Raw genomic sequence first — 16,175 nt, forward strand, 5'->3', positions numbered from 1 at the left:
AGGACATGTCCACACCTGACATCAGGATTACTGCCCTCGCACGCGCACACACACACACATACACACACAACTAAACAGCTTTCAAGTAAAGCCATAATTATAACAACACAGTCTGCTCAGATACAAAGAGAAGAGATGTGAAGAGACACATTTGGATGATGGACTACAGGCACTTGAGTCCAGTAGTATCATAACCTCGGGCAATACAGTCCATTGTTCATCATCTTCTACCATTTCATATGATCTCATAGTAATAACCAATCCCCTTTATGTATTCTCCTCTTTTATCACTGATGTCATGTGAATTCATGGACATTCTCACTCTGCAGATTAGAAACTATGAAATAACAACCAACCCCTGTCAGATAAAACCGAACTGAAAGCACAGCGGCCCCCGAAACACACCGAGTTGAGTTGGTCCCGGGAAAGTTGACATTCTAAAAATACAAGCATCAGATATCAAGTATAACGGACACAGGATAGCACAGTACACACACACACAGTACACACACACACACACACACACACACACACACACACACACACACACACACACACACACACACACACACACACACACACACACACACACACACACACACACACACACACACACACACACAAACACACTCTCTTTGGGTGTCATTTTGTCCCAGCAAAAAGGTCGGATATTTGGTTTCATGCACCGTGCCAGAATTAGACCAAAGTAAAACTGATACTGTTTGCTTCAATCTGTACCCATCAGACATATACACTTTCTCTTCCTCCCTCTCTCTCACACCTCCACACACACAGTTACTCCACACACACACACACAGCTTCTCCACACACACTCTCACACACCCAAAACTCTCCTCTCTCGAACACTCTCCATCTGACACCCAAGTTCTGTTCAGCATGATCTCATCCGACTGCCGGCTAGCAGGACAATGAATCACCTCACACAAATACACACTAGCACAAATACCTACACGCACACACAGACACACTCTCATACACGCAGACACACATGTGCAAAGAGGAATGCACCAAATATAAGAAGACCTGGATCCGGAGTATGCGTGTGTCTTGTAATGACATGATACCAAGTCCTGGACGCACTTTGTTGCAGACACATGCAAAGACATATAAACACCTGCACATGTATATGTGTATGCATGTGCACATTGACATGCACACTCACCTGCACCTGAATGAAGGATCCCCGGTAGAAGCAGCATGCTGCAGCCGACAGGGCACTCCACAGACTACACCTCTCCGTCATGGTAGTGCACACACCTTCCTCTGCTACCTTTTCCTCCACTTCACCTCTGCTCCTTCTCTCTCCCCCACCTAGAGTGTCCGATCCAGGGGGGAAAAAATAAGCCCCGGCAGCCCCTGTCTGGACTGAGCCTGTCCCACCCCTGCCTGGCTACCAGCCCATCAACATAGTACCACCGGCACTACAAGAGGAAAAAAAAACCAGGCTACGAGCTGAAGAGCGAGCAGCACAGCCCCAGCCTGCAGACAGTAACCACATCAGCGATTTGCCACAGGAGTGATCCGCTAACAGCTGGTGCTGATGGCAGAGAGCGATACCACAGATCCTGACATCTCCTCCTGCTGCCTGCTGCCTCCTGCACCGGCTCCTCCTGCCTCTGCTGCCTCCCCCTGCACTTGCTGCACTTCACGAGGCTGCTAGGGATTACCTCATTGCTTTGCTGATGAAAGGAGAGTGGGTGGGGGGAGGGCGGACCAGAGAGGAGGAGAGAGAGAGAGGGAGAGAGAGAGGGTGGGAGGGATGGATGCATGAGGGAGGGAGGGATGGTGGAAGGGTGTGCATGCGAGGAGGCACAAGCGGAGAGGAGTTGCTGTCGAATTGCAGGCAGAGAGAACCCAACCCCACCCACCGGTCCAACCCACGACCCCCGCTGCACACACTGAGACAATGCTTGACACGGGTGGGGGGTCACGGAGGGGGTGCAGCACGGGAACAAAGTGTGGAAAAAAAGAGAGGAGGAGGGAGAGAAAGGATAATTAAAAAGAAGAGAGGCTGAATGGAGAGAAGATGCAGAGGAATAGAGGAGGAGGAGGAGGAGGAGGAATGCAGCCTCCCGAAGGAATCTAACCTTTCTTTTGCGAATGGAACAACCCCAACAGGGACCCACCCCCCCAAAAAAAAATACACACACACACACACACACAGTCCCTGACTTCAGAGGACATCACATAGACTTCCATTAATTTCATGAAGACTAGTTTCTTCTTGCCTAAACCTTAACCTAAATCTAACCTGAACCCTTCACCTTTAAACGTTTTGATTTACATAATGGGGACTTGCTTTTTCTCCCCATTAGGAGGAGAAGTCCTCATAATGTGACTGTGTAAACAGATTTCAGTCCCCTCAACAACTTTCTTTCTCTAGGACCAAGCTTTGATCCCCATGATAACGAATGGTCCTCACAAGGTCAGTAAGATGGAAAAGGTCCTAAAGATGTAACAAACACGCTCACACTAACTTGCTTAAGTGCATATTCACACTTTTTATTTCACCTACACGTCGACACATACACACACAGTATATTAGACAGCAGTGAACATGTGTGTGTGTGTGTCTGTGTGTGTGTGCAGTGTGTGCAGTGTGTGTGCAGCTGAATATAATGATGTGTCTCTAAAAAGCCATGCAGACTGCAGCTAGACAGCTCATTATAAGCTGAAACATACAGGCAGGTGTTTCAAGGATAACATGGTGTTTTCACCGGCCCATTTCATACGTGTGCGCACACACACACTCACACACACACACACACACACACACAGTCACACACAGTCACACACAGTCACACACAGTCACACATACCGGCAGGGAGATGTCAGGAGGGGAGGGGCCGTGTCTCCAGAGGTCTGAGTGAGTGACATCATTGAGGACGCTTCGCCATGGCAACACTGCAAGAGCCTTGACAGCATCCCCCAAAAAATCTGACACTGCATTTAGTTGAGTCTGCACCACTGCAGGGAGGCAGCTCGTAGCAAGAGAGAGAGAGAGAGAGAGACACTGCCAGACAAGGAGAGAAAAATGCAACACACCAGGTCACACAAATACTCCTGCTTGGTTTCCCTGCGTGACTTTGTGTCTTTCAGGTCATCTCCTCGCACAACACACACACAGAATCAGATGATGCCGGCGATCACGTTGCTAATCTTCCTCTCGAATGCATGCTAGTGGGTCAGAGGCAAGAGGGCGGAAGAAAGGTCGACAGATAAGACGATACAAGAAACCAGGAGGGATTCATTAACTGCAGCGTCTCCTCTTAATGTAATCTGGAGCCATCCACCACTGGATTAGACAGATTACACAGTGGGGACACAAATAATCTCATAAGAGGGGCCCTGTGCTCCCACCCCCACCACCCCTTCATCCCCCCTGCAATTCCAAACAATCACAACATATACGGCACGACACATCTGGCGGCTGCATGCGCCACACGTGAAAACACACGACAACATGATGGATGCAGAGTTTAAAGCGCGGGCCGCGTGTTGTAGCTCCGAGCTTTGCATTAACATTGGGAGTGTGATATGGGGGGGGGGGGGGGGGGGGTGTAGGGTTAGGTGATAATGAAAATGTATTGCTGTTTAAGGCGCATTAGCAAAAAGCCGCTCGACGAAATTATACTTCCTAAAACACATGTAGTTTTTATATTACACGTCCTAATCCGGGGCGGTGTGGCCAAGGGGGTAGAGCGGGCGTTCTGCAACATGAAGGTTGCTGGTTCAATCCCCACTCTTCCCCCTCATAAAATGTTGAGTGTACTAAAAATGTAAGTTGCTTTGGACAAAAGCGTCAGCTAAAAGGATGGGTAATGTAATCCTTTTAAACGTGCAATATAACTTCAGCTACTGGGGGGTCTCTCAGTCAGAATAATAACAAAAAACCTGGTTTGATGACTTTTGTTGAAAATCTACCAGATGCAATTTAGGCAAAAAGGATGAAATCATGATTTAAAGTCGTATTCACGTCACGTAACAAACCCATGAATAATCGTGATCCATTACAGAGACTAATACAAACAGTGGAAGGACGAACCAGACGACTGGCTAACAGGCTCAAAGGGGTTTGTGTGTTTGTACAGGTTCTTCTTCTTCACTTTCTTTTCAGCTTCTTCTCGAACATCCAATCATTGAATCTATCCTTTCACTTTGCAGCATTCCTGTATCTTCTCTCCCTGTATCTTTTCTTCTTCCTGTCGAATCCAACCTTCCTCCAAACCCTTCTTATCAGCTCCTCCCCTCCCCTCTCCCCCCTCCTTATCCCGACCTCTCGCGGCCTTATCCTCCTCCTTGCAGCCTCCTCCTCCTCTCTGATCCCGGATCTTTTACCTCTCTTCTCTCCTCTGTCCTCCCCCCTTTTCTCCTCCATGGACATCCCTCCACCTTTCTCTCCTTCCTTCCAGTCCTCTATCTCTACATCTCCTCCCCTGCTCGGAGGTGGTCTTCTGTTATATATTAATTAGTGCGGCCCCATCCCGCCGGCTGATAGAAAGCACAATGGAGAATCCCTGCATGTGCCTGCAAGCCTCCCGCTAATGAAAGGAGCATGCATGAGACACACACACACACACAGATAGGAGAGTGAATATAGACAGTGTGTGTCTTTGTGCATGTGTGTGAGAAGATGAAAAGAGACACACTGAGGGCACTTCGAGATTATATGTGCACACACGTCTTTGAGTGTCTATGTGTGCACACGTGCGCGTCTAAAACAAAGAGGGAGCTCCACTGGGAGGTTCGGAGGGTACAGCTAATGATGTGTGTGTGTGTCTGATTGTCATCGTTGTGTTTTCACAGGGTGGACCCTCCTCACAAGCCGGGTAATCCGTATTGAACCATCAGATATGTGTTTCAAAGCCTGTTTGAAACATCAGTCTGCAATAATGATGCAGGGAGAGAAAGAGGCCCGTGACCCACACACACACAAACACACACACAAACACACAAACATACATACAGAGGTGTGAAATAGCACATTAAAAATCATATTGCTTTAATCGCATGAAACATGAGTGTAACATTACGTGAGTGTGTTACCGTGGCAACTAGACACACCTTTTAAGGTGAATGAAGAAGTGAGATCGAGGTGTCATTGTCCTCGGCCCTGTGTTACTGTGAGCATGTTGACCTTGAAGAAAGTGGACAGAATGAGGGAAGCACCTGAGAAGACGACGCAGCTGCGGTACATATCCGACGTGTTGGTTCGACTCGGAGGTGATTTTTGAGGTGGCAGTTTATGAAGTCAATATTTTATGTTTCTTGTGTTGACAGATGTTCGGCTGATATGGATCTTTGACGGCTGATAACGATTTCTTAAAAGTCGTTAAGACATAGCAATGTAGCTGAGGCTTTGTATTTAACAGCTTAAAAATGAAATTGAGTTATGTTAAAAGAAAGTTTTCTGCATTGTGAGTTCTGCAAACATAAAAACGCTGAAACCAATATCCACGAGAGGTTCATATCTGACACTGTTATCAGCCAAATCACATGTTTCCCTGTATTTTGCATGTGAGACTTTTGTCTTTAGCAGATTTTCCTCAGTATTTGCGACACCAGCAGTTAAAGGAGCAACTGTTCTACTTTAAAAATTACAATTACTGAGGCAATGAGACAATGTCACATTTTAAGTTGAATACCAGATAGTTTAAGGTGGTAATTGGCATTTTTAGCCTCACTCATATTTCGCTGGATTGCTTTTCACTCTTCACCACACTGGTATCTACTGCAGTGCGTCTCTGTGGTTTGGCCATGTCCTCAAATTCAAGGCTTTCCTATTTGAATACCTAAATAAAGTGATTTGTGCAGTGACTGAAGAAGCCAATGGCCTCTCAGTAAACACAAAGTGTGTTGTGTACTTGTGTGTTTAGGCATTTGTCTGTTGTTCTGTGTCTTTGTCAGTCTGTCTGCTCATGGAACAATAACTGAAGACTACACAGGGATGTGTGTGTTACCGAGGACCAGCCCTGGCAGTTTACACCCCCGCTCATTAACCGAGGCGCCACATTAATTCAGTCTACTGTAATTGTCACACACACATGTGCATGCACACACACAAACAAACACAAGCACACTCACATGGGGCACTGCCTTAAATGAATCCGGTGGCACGCAGAATACAGATTTTTGAAATTCAAACCATTCGCATAATCAAACATCCAGTAACACATGATACACAGCTGAGTCCCCCCCCCGCCACACACACACAGTTTGGAGCGTGCCAGACATATGTTAATAAAACTCATATCAACCCCCCCCCCCCCCTGGTGCCACCTTCCCCGCCCGGCCCCTCCCATCAATCCAGCTCCACGCCACTTAACAGGACCGGAGACAAAGCAGGGCCGTGCTGCAGGCAGAAACAAACGCACACAATCATAAAGCGAGGTACACACACACAGACACACACACACACACACACGTTACCAAAAATGTCTGACATTTTTTCCTTCACCAGTCATACACCATTCTGAATCAGCTTTTTATGTCTTTGGCACTAAGAGTCACAAAAACAAAAACATTAGACGCTGCTTGACCAGAGATGCCTGCAGATGAAAAATGAATGATGAATGGATATTTTATAATAAAGCCGAACGGATGACGAGCTCGTCCTGAAAGCTCTGCAGCCTTTTCTCACCGTTCTTTGAGCCTATTCAGACCAAGTCTGTTTGCCTTTCTCTCTGTTTGTGTGGGACAGTGTGTGTTGGTGTGTGTGTGCGTGTTGGCATGTGTACCCGTGTGCGAGCCTGGTCTTCTCCCATTATAACAGAGAACGCTGAGGCCAACTCCTGATTTAAACATCAGCTGGCATAAATGTTTCAGAGGAATGGAAGGCGACGGGCGGCCCGCTGGCAGCTCTTTAGAGGCGGGCGGGTCGGTGGGGGGGTGGTGTGTGAGGAAGGAGACAAAACACCGACAAGGATTTGAGAAAAAAGTGGGGGGGTTCCGGTTAAAGGAGCAAACAGTGACCTTACTTCTCCTCCTCCTGTTTTAAAAATCTGAGTGATGTGCTCATCTTGAAAGAAATATGTTGTAAATTCTCTTGAAGAGCTTAGTCACGCACACGTCAGGCTTATTTAAAATCCAAAAGACAAGTTGGGTGATTTTTTGTGTCGGTGCAAGTCCCAGTTATTGTGTCTCAAAATGTAACACCACCACCTAGTGACAGAGACGCCATAAAAATGGTTCAATTGTTGCAAAAACAATAACATTAAATGATGTAGTTGTACACGAGTATAACATGAACTGTCAACTTCTATAAACAGAAACCACAGTGCTCTGTGTAAAGAACTTAAAGGCATAGTTCACAAAGGTCTATTGAATCACAACACTCCAGAATCAATAGAATACAGAATGTTTTGTAATAGATGTGGGCCATCTTCTCAGAGATGAATTAGGAATCCCCCGTGACCCTATAGGCTAAGCGGTATAGATAATGGATGGATGAATGGACATTACCATTAAAGGAAAAGTGAAGAGGCCTTTATTTTGGACTGCAAACACCAGATATCTATACTTTGTTATGGCCTTAATCTTCGATCTATATCAGCACACTTAGGTTTTGTTGTGTTTGCTATTAAAGCTTCAAACTCTTTCATTATATCTATGAGTGAAAAATCAACTCTACACGGACGAGGTTGCGGCCGTGCGATGGGACTCAGCTGCAGTCGATCTGCGGTGGCCGGGGGAAGCTGGATGCATTTGTTTTACAAAAGAAGTTCCGTCCGGGGTCAGAGGAGACGGCTCTCACCACCGCTCCTGTGATGTATAATCAATAGAAAGACACATCCCAGGAGCTCATCATTTCACTCCAGTCTCTTCTTCCCTCTCTCTTTTTTCCGTCTTTAGCTTCACTTTCTTCCTCCACTCCCCACTTTGGCTCAAACTTTAAAGTCCTATATTTGAACATATGTGTCTTTGTAGTCGACACGGCTCCATAGCATCGATCCCCAAGGTCATGAAACAGCTTCTCACGAGCTCTCTGATCTTTTACCAGTCCAGTGTCTGGCCCCACCTGCTGGCCGCAGCACAGACTGACTGCTGCTGCACACGGGAGAGCCGCTTCCATCCAAATTAAATTAGCTTAATGGCAAAGTGAATTTAGCTAAATGCAGAGCGAGTCTGCTGAAACGATCGCAAGTGTGGGAGATTAAGGGATAATAATCAGCAGCCATTACATCTGAGCGCTCACGGTTAAAATAATCGAATTCAATAACACGAGGGGAGGCTCTACAAAAATACAGCTCATATCTAAAGTCGTGTGTGTGTCACTGAGAACTGAGAAGCGGCTGTTTTCATTTCAAAACACTGCTGCAGAGTTTAATTAAACACCAGTAGTGTTAATGTGATGCTATTTTACTGAAGCGGGAGAAAAGACGTGAATAAAATCCCAATCTTTTGAAATGTACTTTGACTGCTTGGTCCCTGATAACATCTAAAATCCCATGGTGCTAAAGACTAAAATAATGATCTGTAATAATGTCTGTCATTATGGAGCATTGATCACCATTCAGGCTTAATGAAGCTGACCTCTTTTCATTAAGGGTTCGAGATTTCTGTGGGAAATCATTTGATTCCACATACGTACAGTGCACACAGAGAATTTGACCACACACACACACACAAGCACACACCCTGTCAGACGATGATACAGACACATACAGATGCTCACACATCTGGACGGAGCAGACTCACCTGGACATATTCAGCCTGGCCGTCATTTGGCTCCATGTGGCTGAAGAAACAGGAAAAAAGGAGAGTGAGGGGGGGGGGGGAATAAGTTTAAAGATACATCTATGTGAATGTACACACACTTTTTTTGTGTGTTTGATCAGGTCCTGTAACAGGTGCAGCGTTACCACAGACTTCAAAATCACGCCTTTATTCCCATCACCAATTTCTGCAGCGGCCTCTCCGGCGAGTTAAAAGCTCCCGCAGCCCGGCCTCGTGGAAAACGGACAGATAACAAACCCCACTGAGCATCGAAGGTTCCTGGCCTCTCAAATCTCTCGTTCACACTCATGGTGGACCCAGATCATGTAACAAAAACCCCTGTTGTGCTGCAGTTCTGCGGGGGGGAATTACAAGCCAAGATAAGTTTTAACATCAATCAGTGACAGCTCCCAGTCGCCTGATGGGTCTCATAAGGCCCCGGCGTAAAGCTGGGCTACACATGACCGCAGAGGGGCCAGATCAAAGCGTCCCATCATCGCACTGGGCTCGGGAATGTTAATGGGTCCCACGGCAGAGCAGCTCGAAATCCCCCCCCCCCCCCCAAACTGCTCCTGTGTGCTGAGATCTTTTGTTAAAAAAATCTTACAAATATCTGCCTGCAACATTAACACTGATAATACCTGTTCGACAAAGAAAGAGTGTGAGTGAGATGAAAATGCAAAATCAGGCCGATCCTACATGAAGCTTTGAAAACAAACAGCACGAGATCAGAGCATCTGTCACGTTACAGAAGAGCTGCATCGCTGTGTAGGCACCAGCTGTGGTTCACACACTCCACTCGTGTTTATCCTCTGGTAAATACATAGATGATAGATAGACGATCGCAATTTAATTCTGATTGTAAGTCTGTGATCCATGTTTGACACTGAAAGGTACAAATACAAATCTTCACTTTTACTTTATTAGTAAAAAAAAAAATGAACTGTGTCTCATCAATGTGAGAGCAACAAGTGCAGTAGAGAAACTTGTGCTTTTAGACTATAGATAAAAATGTATTTTAAAATCAAACATGTTTTTTTTGCTTCAAATACATTGTGATCAATTAAATGAATCACCAAAAGTGATAAAAGTGTTGAACTATAAAGTGTTTAAGTTGAGACAGTTTATGCTTTTCTACAATAATGTCTTGTTTTGGTAGTCAACACACAAAGCAAACTCAGACTAAGATTGTCCTAATTCACTCCAAATACTTTTTCTCTATTGCAATGTGTGTAGGACCAGACAGGTAAGTAACAACTGAAGGAAGGTGCTATACATCACTTTTTTGGAGACAGTTTGAAAAGACACAAGAATGGTTTGGCAAGATGAGCCAAGGTAGAATAGCTCCACATGAAGAATGATGCCATGTGGCCACTGTGGCGTGCAGAGACAAATCACCTTCATGCAAGGACGGCTCAGATTTGGTTACGTTAACTTCACCATGTGAACCAGTGTCTCCCTGATGCATCTGGTGTTGAGAATAAAAAGTTTCACCTTACATATCATACGTCTCCAGAAAAAACTTCATTCCTTCACCCTGTAGGATTTCCTCACACAACCAAGCAATATTCACTTCACTGTCAGAGCTATGTGACACATCTGTGATAGAAAACCGTTTCTGCATGAAAACTTAATCAGAAATCAAAACAGCTCCTGATTAATTCTCTCTCCATGAATTAATCCATCATCATCACATGACTCACATCGAGGATCATCCCTGATCCATGTTCCGGCTCCCTTTAGGAAACACTCTGCTCTATGAGGCCTATAATGAGACTGAAGAACAAAATCCAGAGGTACAGACGCTGAGGTGACATAAAGAGAACCACCAGGACAGAAGAGACGATTCTTACCATCCACCGAAGACACCTGAGGAGGTTCTCCAGAAAGAGCAACTCTGGCAAAGAAGTGAGGGAATGAGACTGGAGAAGGAGAGACGGAGAGACGGAAGGAGGTGTGATGTACGACTGAGCTGTCAGACTGAGGAGGGGGGGCCCTTCTGATGTGCCCACCCTGAACTTGCAGTAAACTGTATTTCCCACGGTCCTTGTGATGACCTAATGGGCTGATGATGCACGCTCACACATGCCACTCCATGTATGTCTGCAGAGTTTCAGCCTATACAACCATGCACACACACACACAGACACACTCAGTGTAAAATCCTACTGTAACATGATACACACACTATGGTGTAATGCGTGGAGCGAGCACGGCATGTCGTGGGAAAGCAGCGAGAGAATGCAATCTGCTCGGCCGCGAGGAGGTAAAGCATTTTCCTTGTTGACAGGAAACTGCACATAAAATGTATTTTTTTACAACAACATAAAATGCAACACAATGAATGAATTAATAATATCAATGATCAATGATATCAGCTGCTTTAAGAAGGAAAAGTCATGTAATGAATCATGGTTCTCACCTCACACCCATCGGATGAGACAAATCCAGGACACAACGAAGTCAGCTCTTTACTGTGAAGTGTTCTCCCAACAAATACAACTACGGGTCCACACACACACACACAGTTTAGACTGCAGATCGGCGCCCCCTGGCCTCCTCAAGGAGCACGACCGGATTAACCCTGCTACAGAGGCCTGCGGCAGAAATGTGGCTACCGGGCCCCAGATGACCTTGTTCCAGTTCTCTCTGAGATATACGTTGAGTCTTTTTAAAGGTGAAATATAATAAAGGACGTTTTTATTGTGTGGTCGTTTCGTCGGGATCTCACTGATTTAGGGGTGAGCCCCATGTGAGCACAGAGCAGATGTAGTGCAGGAGTTAGAACTCGATTATGTGCAGTGGCTTAAAAAGAAAAAAGATTCCTTTAGTCAGGCAAAAGTAAGAAAGTATTAAAAGTGAAATAGAAAAAAACGTAACTATATGTCAAGAAAAGTGAATTAAAACTAGTAAAAAGTAGTGTGTATATCTGCCAAGACCCAAACGTCCCCTCATGAAAACATTTCCGATTTGGATTTTTTTTGGATCTGCACTCACTCATAACTATCAATCCCCTGAATGTGTTTTCTTCCTCAAGATCCATAAATGATTCTCTAAGAAATCAATGAAATTCCTTATCTCACAATGTCAAAGAAAGTGGAAATTGGATCTGCACCAAAACTAAACAGGTTCTTCCCTGACTCATAATGCATCCTACCACCAAGTTTCATCAGAATCTGTCCAATAGCTTGTTGGAAATCCTGGTGACTAACAGACAAACTTTCCTAACTGATTCTTACAAAGGGCATTTTCCTGTTTAAATAAGCTAACACGAGTTCTCACACAATGAGACTGGAGCTTTCAAGAGGCCCCTGGACTCTGGGAATCGAACCTGACAGCACAGAGGAAGACAGTGAAGCCTCTTTAGTGTCAAACTGCATAAAACCCCATAACATTATATCATGGGAAGGTTTTAGCTCATGTAGCTCTCCCTTTAGTCCTTCCTCTTTCAAAACAGGAGGACGAGGGTTAGAAAATGTCACTGTTCACAAATCAAACCACTGTGGAAGAAGACACTAACCTGTGAGTGCGGCTGGTGTCTCCTTCATCTTCTCTGCTCCCTGTGACCTCAGATAAGGTCCCAGACTCTGACCCTTCACCCTCATGAGCCTGCTCCTCCCCCCGGCGGAGAGGAAGTGGTGGGGTCTCCTCAGGGTCCATGTCTGCACCTTCCTGGGTGACTACTTCCTTGTCGCGTGTCCTCTCTGATTGGAGTGCATCCATTGAGCCACCAGATGGCGCCACATCGTTGCAGGCAGCTGTAGGTGCAGTGATGGTGTTTTGGGTTGTTCTGGGTTCAGCTGAAGGTTCAACCTGCGTGTTGAGGTCAGAGACAGAATCCTGACTCAGGGTCCCTGTGACTTTACCCTCAGCCTCATCCCCGGTCTCTTTGCAGGGGGAGGCCCTGGTCCTCGGGGGGTCACGGTCTTTGAACCCTAAAGGTCGCTGGGTTTGACTTCTGCTGAGGCCGCCCTTCTTACTGCTGCTGGGGCCTTCTGGAGACAATAGGAAAATCAATGATAAACACAACTAAATTAACTGTTACGTTCCAGCATCATAGCTTCCTCCACTTTACCTTTGTTGCCCTTCTTCCTCCACAGCAGCCTCGGCAACGTGCCCATGTGCGTGTAGCTCTCACTGGAGCGCACGTAGCTGGCAGTGCGAGGACGCATGGCGCCCAAGTCGTCCACGGTCGTCTCAACAAGCGGGGCCAGGATCTTTGAGAGGTCACCGCCGTCCCCAGGCGAATCGCTCCCAGACTTCGACGGAGAGGTCTTGGAGTCCGATTTGTCGGTGGAGCGACGGAAGGAGAGGTTGGTGAGGCTGCCGAACCACTTGAATTCTTGTAAGAGGAAAAAGAAGAGGGGGAAACCCAGGATGACGGATTATGAATATTCTCTCGTTCATTTCTCACGCAACCACTCAGCTGCTTTTATCGAGATCATATATTAAACCATTTTAAAGTCTCGGGACAGAGTTGAGAAATGTGTCATCTCCTCCAAGAAGGTTGTAGTTACGCCCCTGTGCGTTGGTTTGTTTGTGTATTTGTGGACAGGATTACACAGAAAGCACTAAAGGTATTTCCACTAAACTTGATGAAAGGCTAAGAAAGAACTTATTCCATTTCGGCTTAGACACTCTTTGACATTCCTGTGAATTTTTTGTAAATAAATAATTCCTGGATCTTGAGGAAAAAAACCTGGCATATTAAGGGAGCGGATGTGTATGAGTGTGTGTAATTAAATGCAGCTTAATTGAATTTAATGGGAACTGTTGGGCCTTGGCGGAGTTTGAGATAATCTAGAGTAATTAGGGGACAGTGTTTGAATAGAGTGGATAATTAAGTGAGGGAAAATAAGAGAATTTAAGAACATGAGTCAATAAAAGCTGCACAAAAATGTACATACCAATGTTATTAAGTAATATCAAATAAGAAAATATGTGACAAACCCACAGAGGATTTATCCACACCTCAGTCACATCCACTGTTTTTTCTGACTTACATTTTCTGCTCTCATAAGATGATTAGCAGAGATTGATCTCAGCATTAAACAGCCGATCAAGTTCAAAACAAAGCAGAACTTCCAGTTAGATAAAGGCACAATATTTCATTTAGCAGTTAGCAAAGACTTTAGAGTTATTATTGGACGTACAATCGTGAGATGGAGAGAAACACCACTCAAATCAAAGGATGATGGATGCTGCTCCATGGCAGGACGTGTAGCTGTGGTGGTAAAATGTCAAATGTTGTGTTTCCTGCTGGTTTTTCCATCAAAGCAGAAAAGAATAATTGAGTTTGCATCATGTCAGAGATGGATAAGCAGTCAACCAAGTTTTTATTTGCAGCTGTGGAGTGAAATGTAAAGTTCATGTATATTTGCATGCCAGATGTGAGATGTGTGTGTGTGTGTGTTAGCATACGGTCATTGTGTTTGTGTGTCAGAGTCAGTTAGCAGTGTTATTTTGCTATAGTTCAAATTCCCACATGTTAATATGCAAATGTTTAAATGACCTGAGTTAAACCACCTATACCTACATACTTGACATCCTTATTACCATTATTTTTCATGTACTTTGGCTATTTGTTTTCTGTTGTGATGCACTTTGTACTTTGTGTTGACAAGTGCTCCATAGATAAAGTGAATAGTATCACTATGAACATACTTTATAGTATTAAAATATAATAACAAATAAATGAGACTATATAAGACTATTTGCATGTTTGATCACTTGATTACTTGTTTGACTTATTCTGTTTATTTTATTCCTTTAAGTATCTTGTTGAATTGATTTAATAAACACAAGTGACTGACAATTCCTGGCAGGGATATTGCCTCCTTTTACTCCTGTGCCAGTCGTCTGTCACGACTGTGAAAGTATCATCATCACCAAAACATTACAGCACTGGTTAACCTAACCCCACTGACTGTAAACACATGAACAGAGTGCAGCTGCCACACACACACTCACACACACACATTCACACAGTACTCACTCAGTTTCTTCATGCTCATGTTGTGGCTCCAGCTGCGGACGGCTGATGGATGGATGGATGGATGGATGGATGGATGGATGGATGGATGGATGGTCGGAGAGAGGATGCAGTAAAGGGCAGTTGAAGTCTCTCCAAGGAGCAGAAAGCATCAGTGTGAACCACAGTTCCTCTTCTGTGTCTCCGAGGGCTGAGGCGCTAAATACAGTTTGCATGTGAGAGAGAAAGAGACGCCGGCAGCGGCAGTGACACTTCCTGTGTCGAGATGAGAGGACCAGTGGGTAGAGGAAATGAAAAGGATGTAATGAGACAAGCTGACAGGTCACATGAAAGTGGGCTGCCTTCTGGTCTGGATGAAAAAGTGTTGATAGATTAGAAAGATAGAGAGAATAGTGTAAAGGAGTGCCGATGGCTGTGAAAGAGAAGTGCTGAGTGGTGACCTTTGTTCCACTAAATAAAAACGTTTGCATAAGGAAAATGTTTCCTACAAGAACTTGGGAATAAACAATATCCATAATTAGTACAATATAGTTTTCATCATATCACTGATGAACATCAATAGAATCAATATAATACTAGGAGTTATGCTAGTACAGTTACTGTTTATCAGGTGTTAATTTGTTGTATCTTTTGTTAATATATATATCGACAAATGCTAAACATACATCATTTATTTTAAATGTCAAATCAGGAAACATCAGATGCTTTCAGTGTGAAAAGAAAAGAGTTCTGATCATTAGAGTGTTATGTTTGTTACTTTGTGTGATGTTCAACACGAGCAACATGCTCACGCCCGTGTTTTCACTTCCTGTTGGTGCACTCTTTTCACTCTCGGTTTTGCGGCTGCTGCGAAGAAGCATCTTTGACTTCCTGTCAGTGCACATCACACCAACACATGTGAAAACTGTGAAGAGTGAAACAGCGAACTGCGCCTCTACATCTGACCCCAAAAGTCCTTTGACTGTTACTATTATTGTGTCACCACGTATCTTCAAAGGGACACATATACAAATACCACCTGGATATGGCATCCGCACATTTTACACCAACAACACACAAACAGTAACACTTGCCGTGCCAATTATGTATTAACAGTAACAGTATTCAAATCGCAAGAGAGTATTCCTTTTATAGTAACTGTAATAGTTTTAATTTTAAAGTAAAACCAACAGTACTCATTGTGTATTAACAGTAACAAAACTCAAAAAGCAACATTTAGAGTACTCCTAGTAAATGTATTCAGTATAATGGTAACAGTACTCATAGCCGCAGTACTGGTTGTATAGTGACAGTACTTGTTATATAGTCACAGTAACAGTAGTTGTCATATAGTTGAATGGCTGGATGTTGTTTTGTTGTTGTGTGTTCTTTTCAGAGACCTCAGGCTCATGATGCAGCAGGAGTTGTTTTTTTCTGTGTTCCCTTCAGGTCAAATCTCCCGGACAGT

At 44.6% G+C, this 16,175-nt stretch overlaps 1 protein-coding gene across 2 annotated transcripts in view; it reads right to left on the reverse strand.

Moving 5' to 3' along the window:
- sh2d3ca (SH2 domain containing 3Ca) overlaps window positions 1-14,900 on the reverse strand; it is a 47,514-nt gene extending 32,614 nt beyond the window's left edge. The window contains exons 1-4 of one of the 2 annotated variants that reach the window (XM_062413458.1): window positions 14,732-14,900; window positions 12,812-13,078; window positions 12,257-12,731; window positions 8,719-8,758 (exon numbers count right to left, since the gene is read on the reverse strand). In XM_062413458.1, coding sequence (XP_062269442.1) covers window positions 8,719-8,758; window positions 12,257-12,731; window positions 12,812-13,078; window positions 14,732-14,750 — 801 coding nt within the window. In that variant the 5' untranslated portion in view covers window positions 14,751-14,900. Of the gene's footprint in view, window positions 1-1,183; window positions 1,600-8,718; window positions 8,759-12,256; window positions 12,732-12,811; window positions 13,079-14,731 lie in introns of those variants that run through there. The other variant, XM_062413459.1, reaches the window with a different exon arrangement.
- Window positions 14,901-16,175: the final 1,275 nt, after the last annotated feature.

This window comes from Platichthys flesus, chromosome 19 (genome assembly GCF_949316205.1).
Source record: "Platichthys flesus chromosome 19, fPlaFle2.1, whole genome shotgun sequence".
Lineage (NCBI taxonomy): Eukaryota > Metazoa > Chordata > Actinopteri > Pleuronectiformes > Pleuronectidae > Platichthys > Platichthys flesus.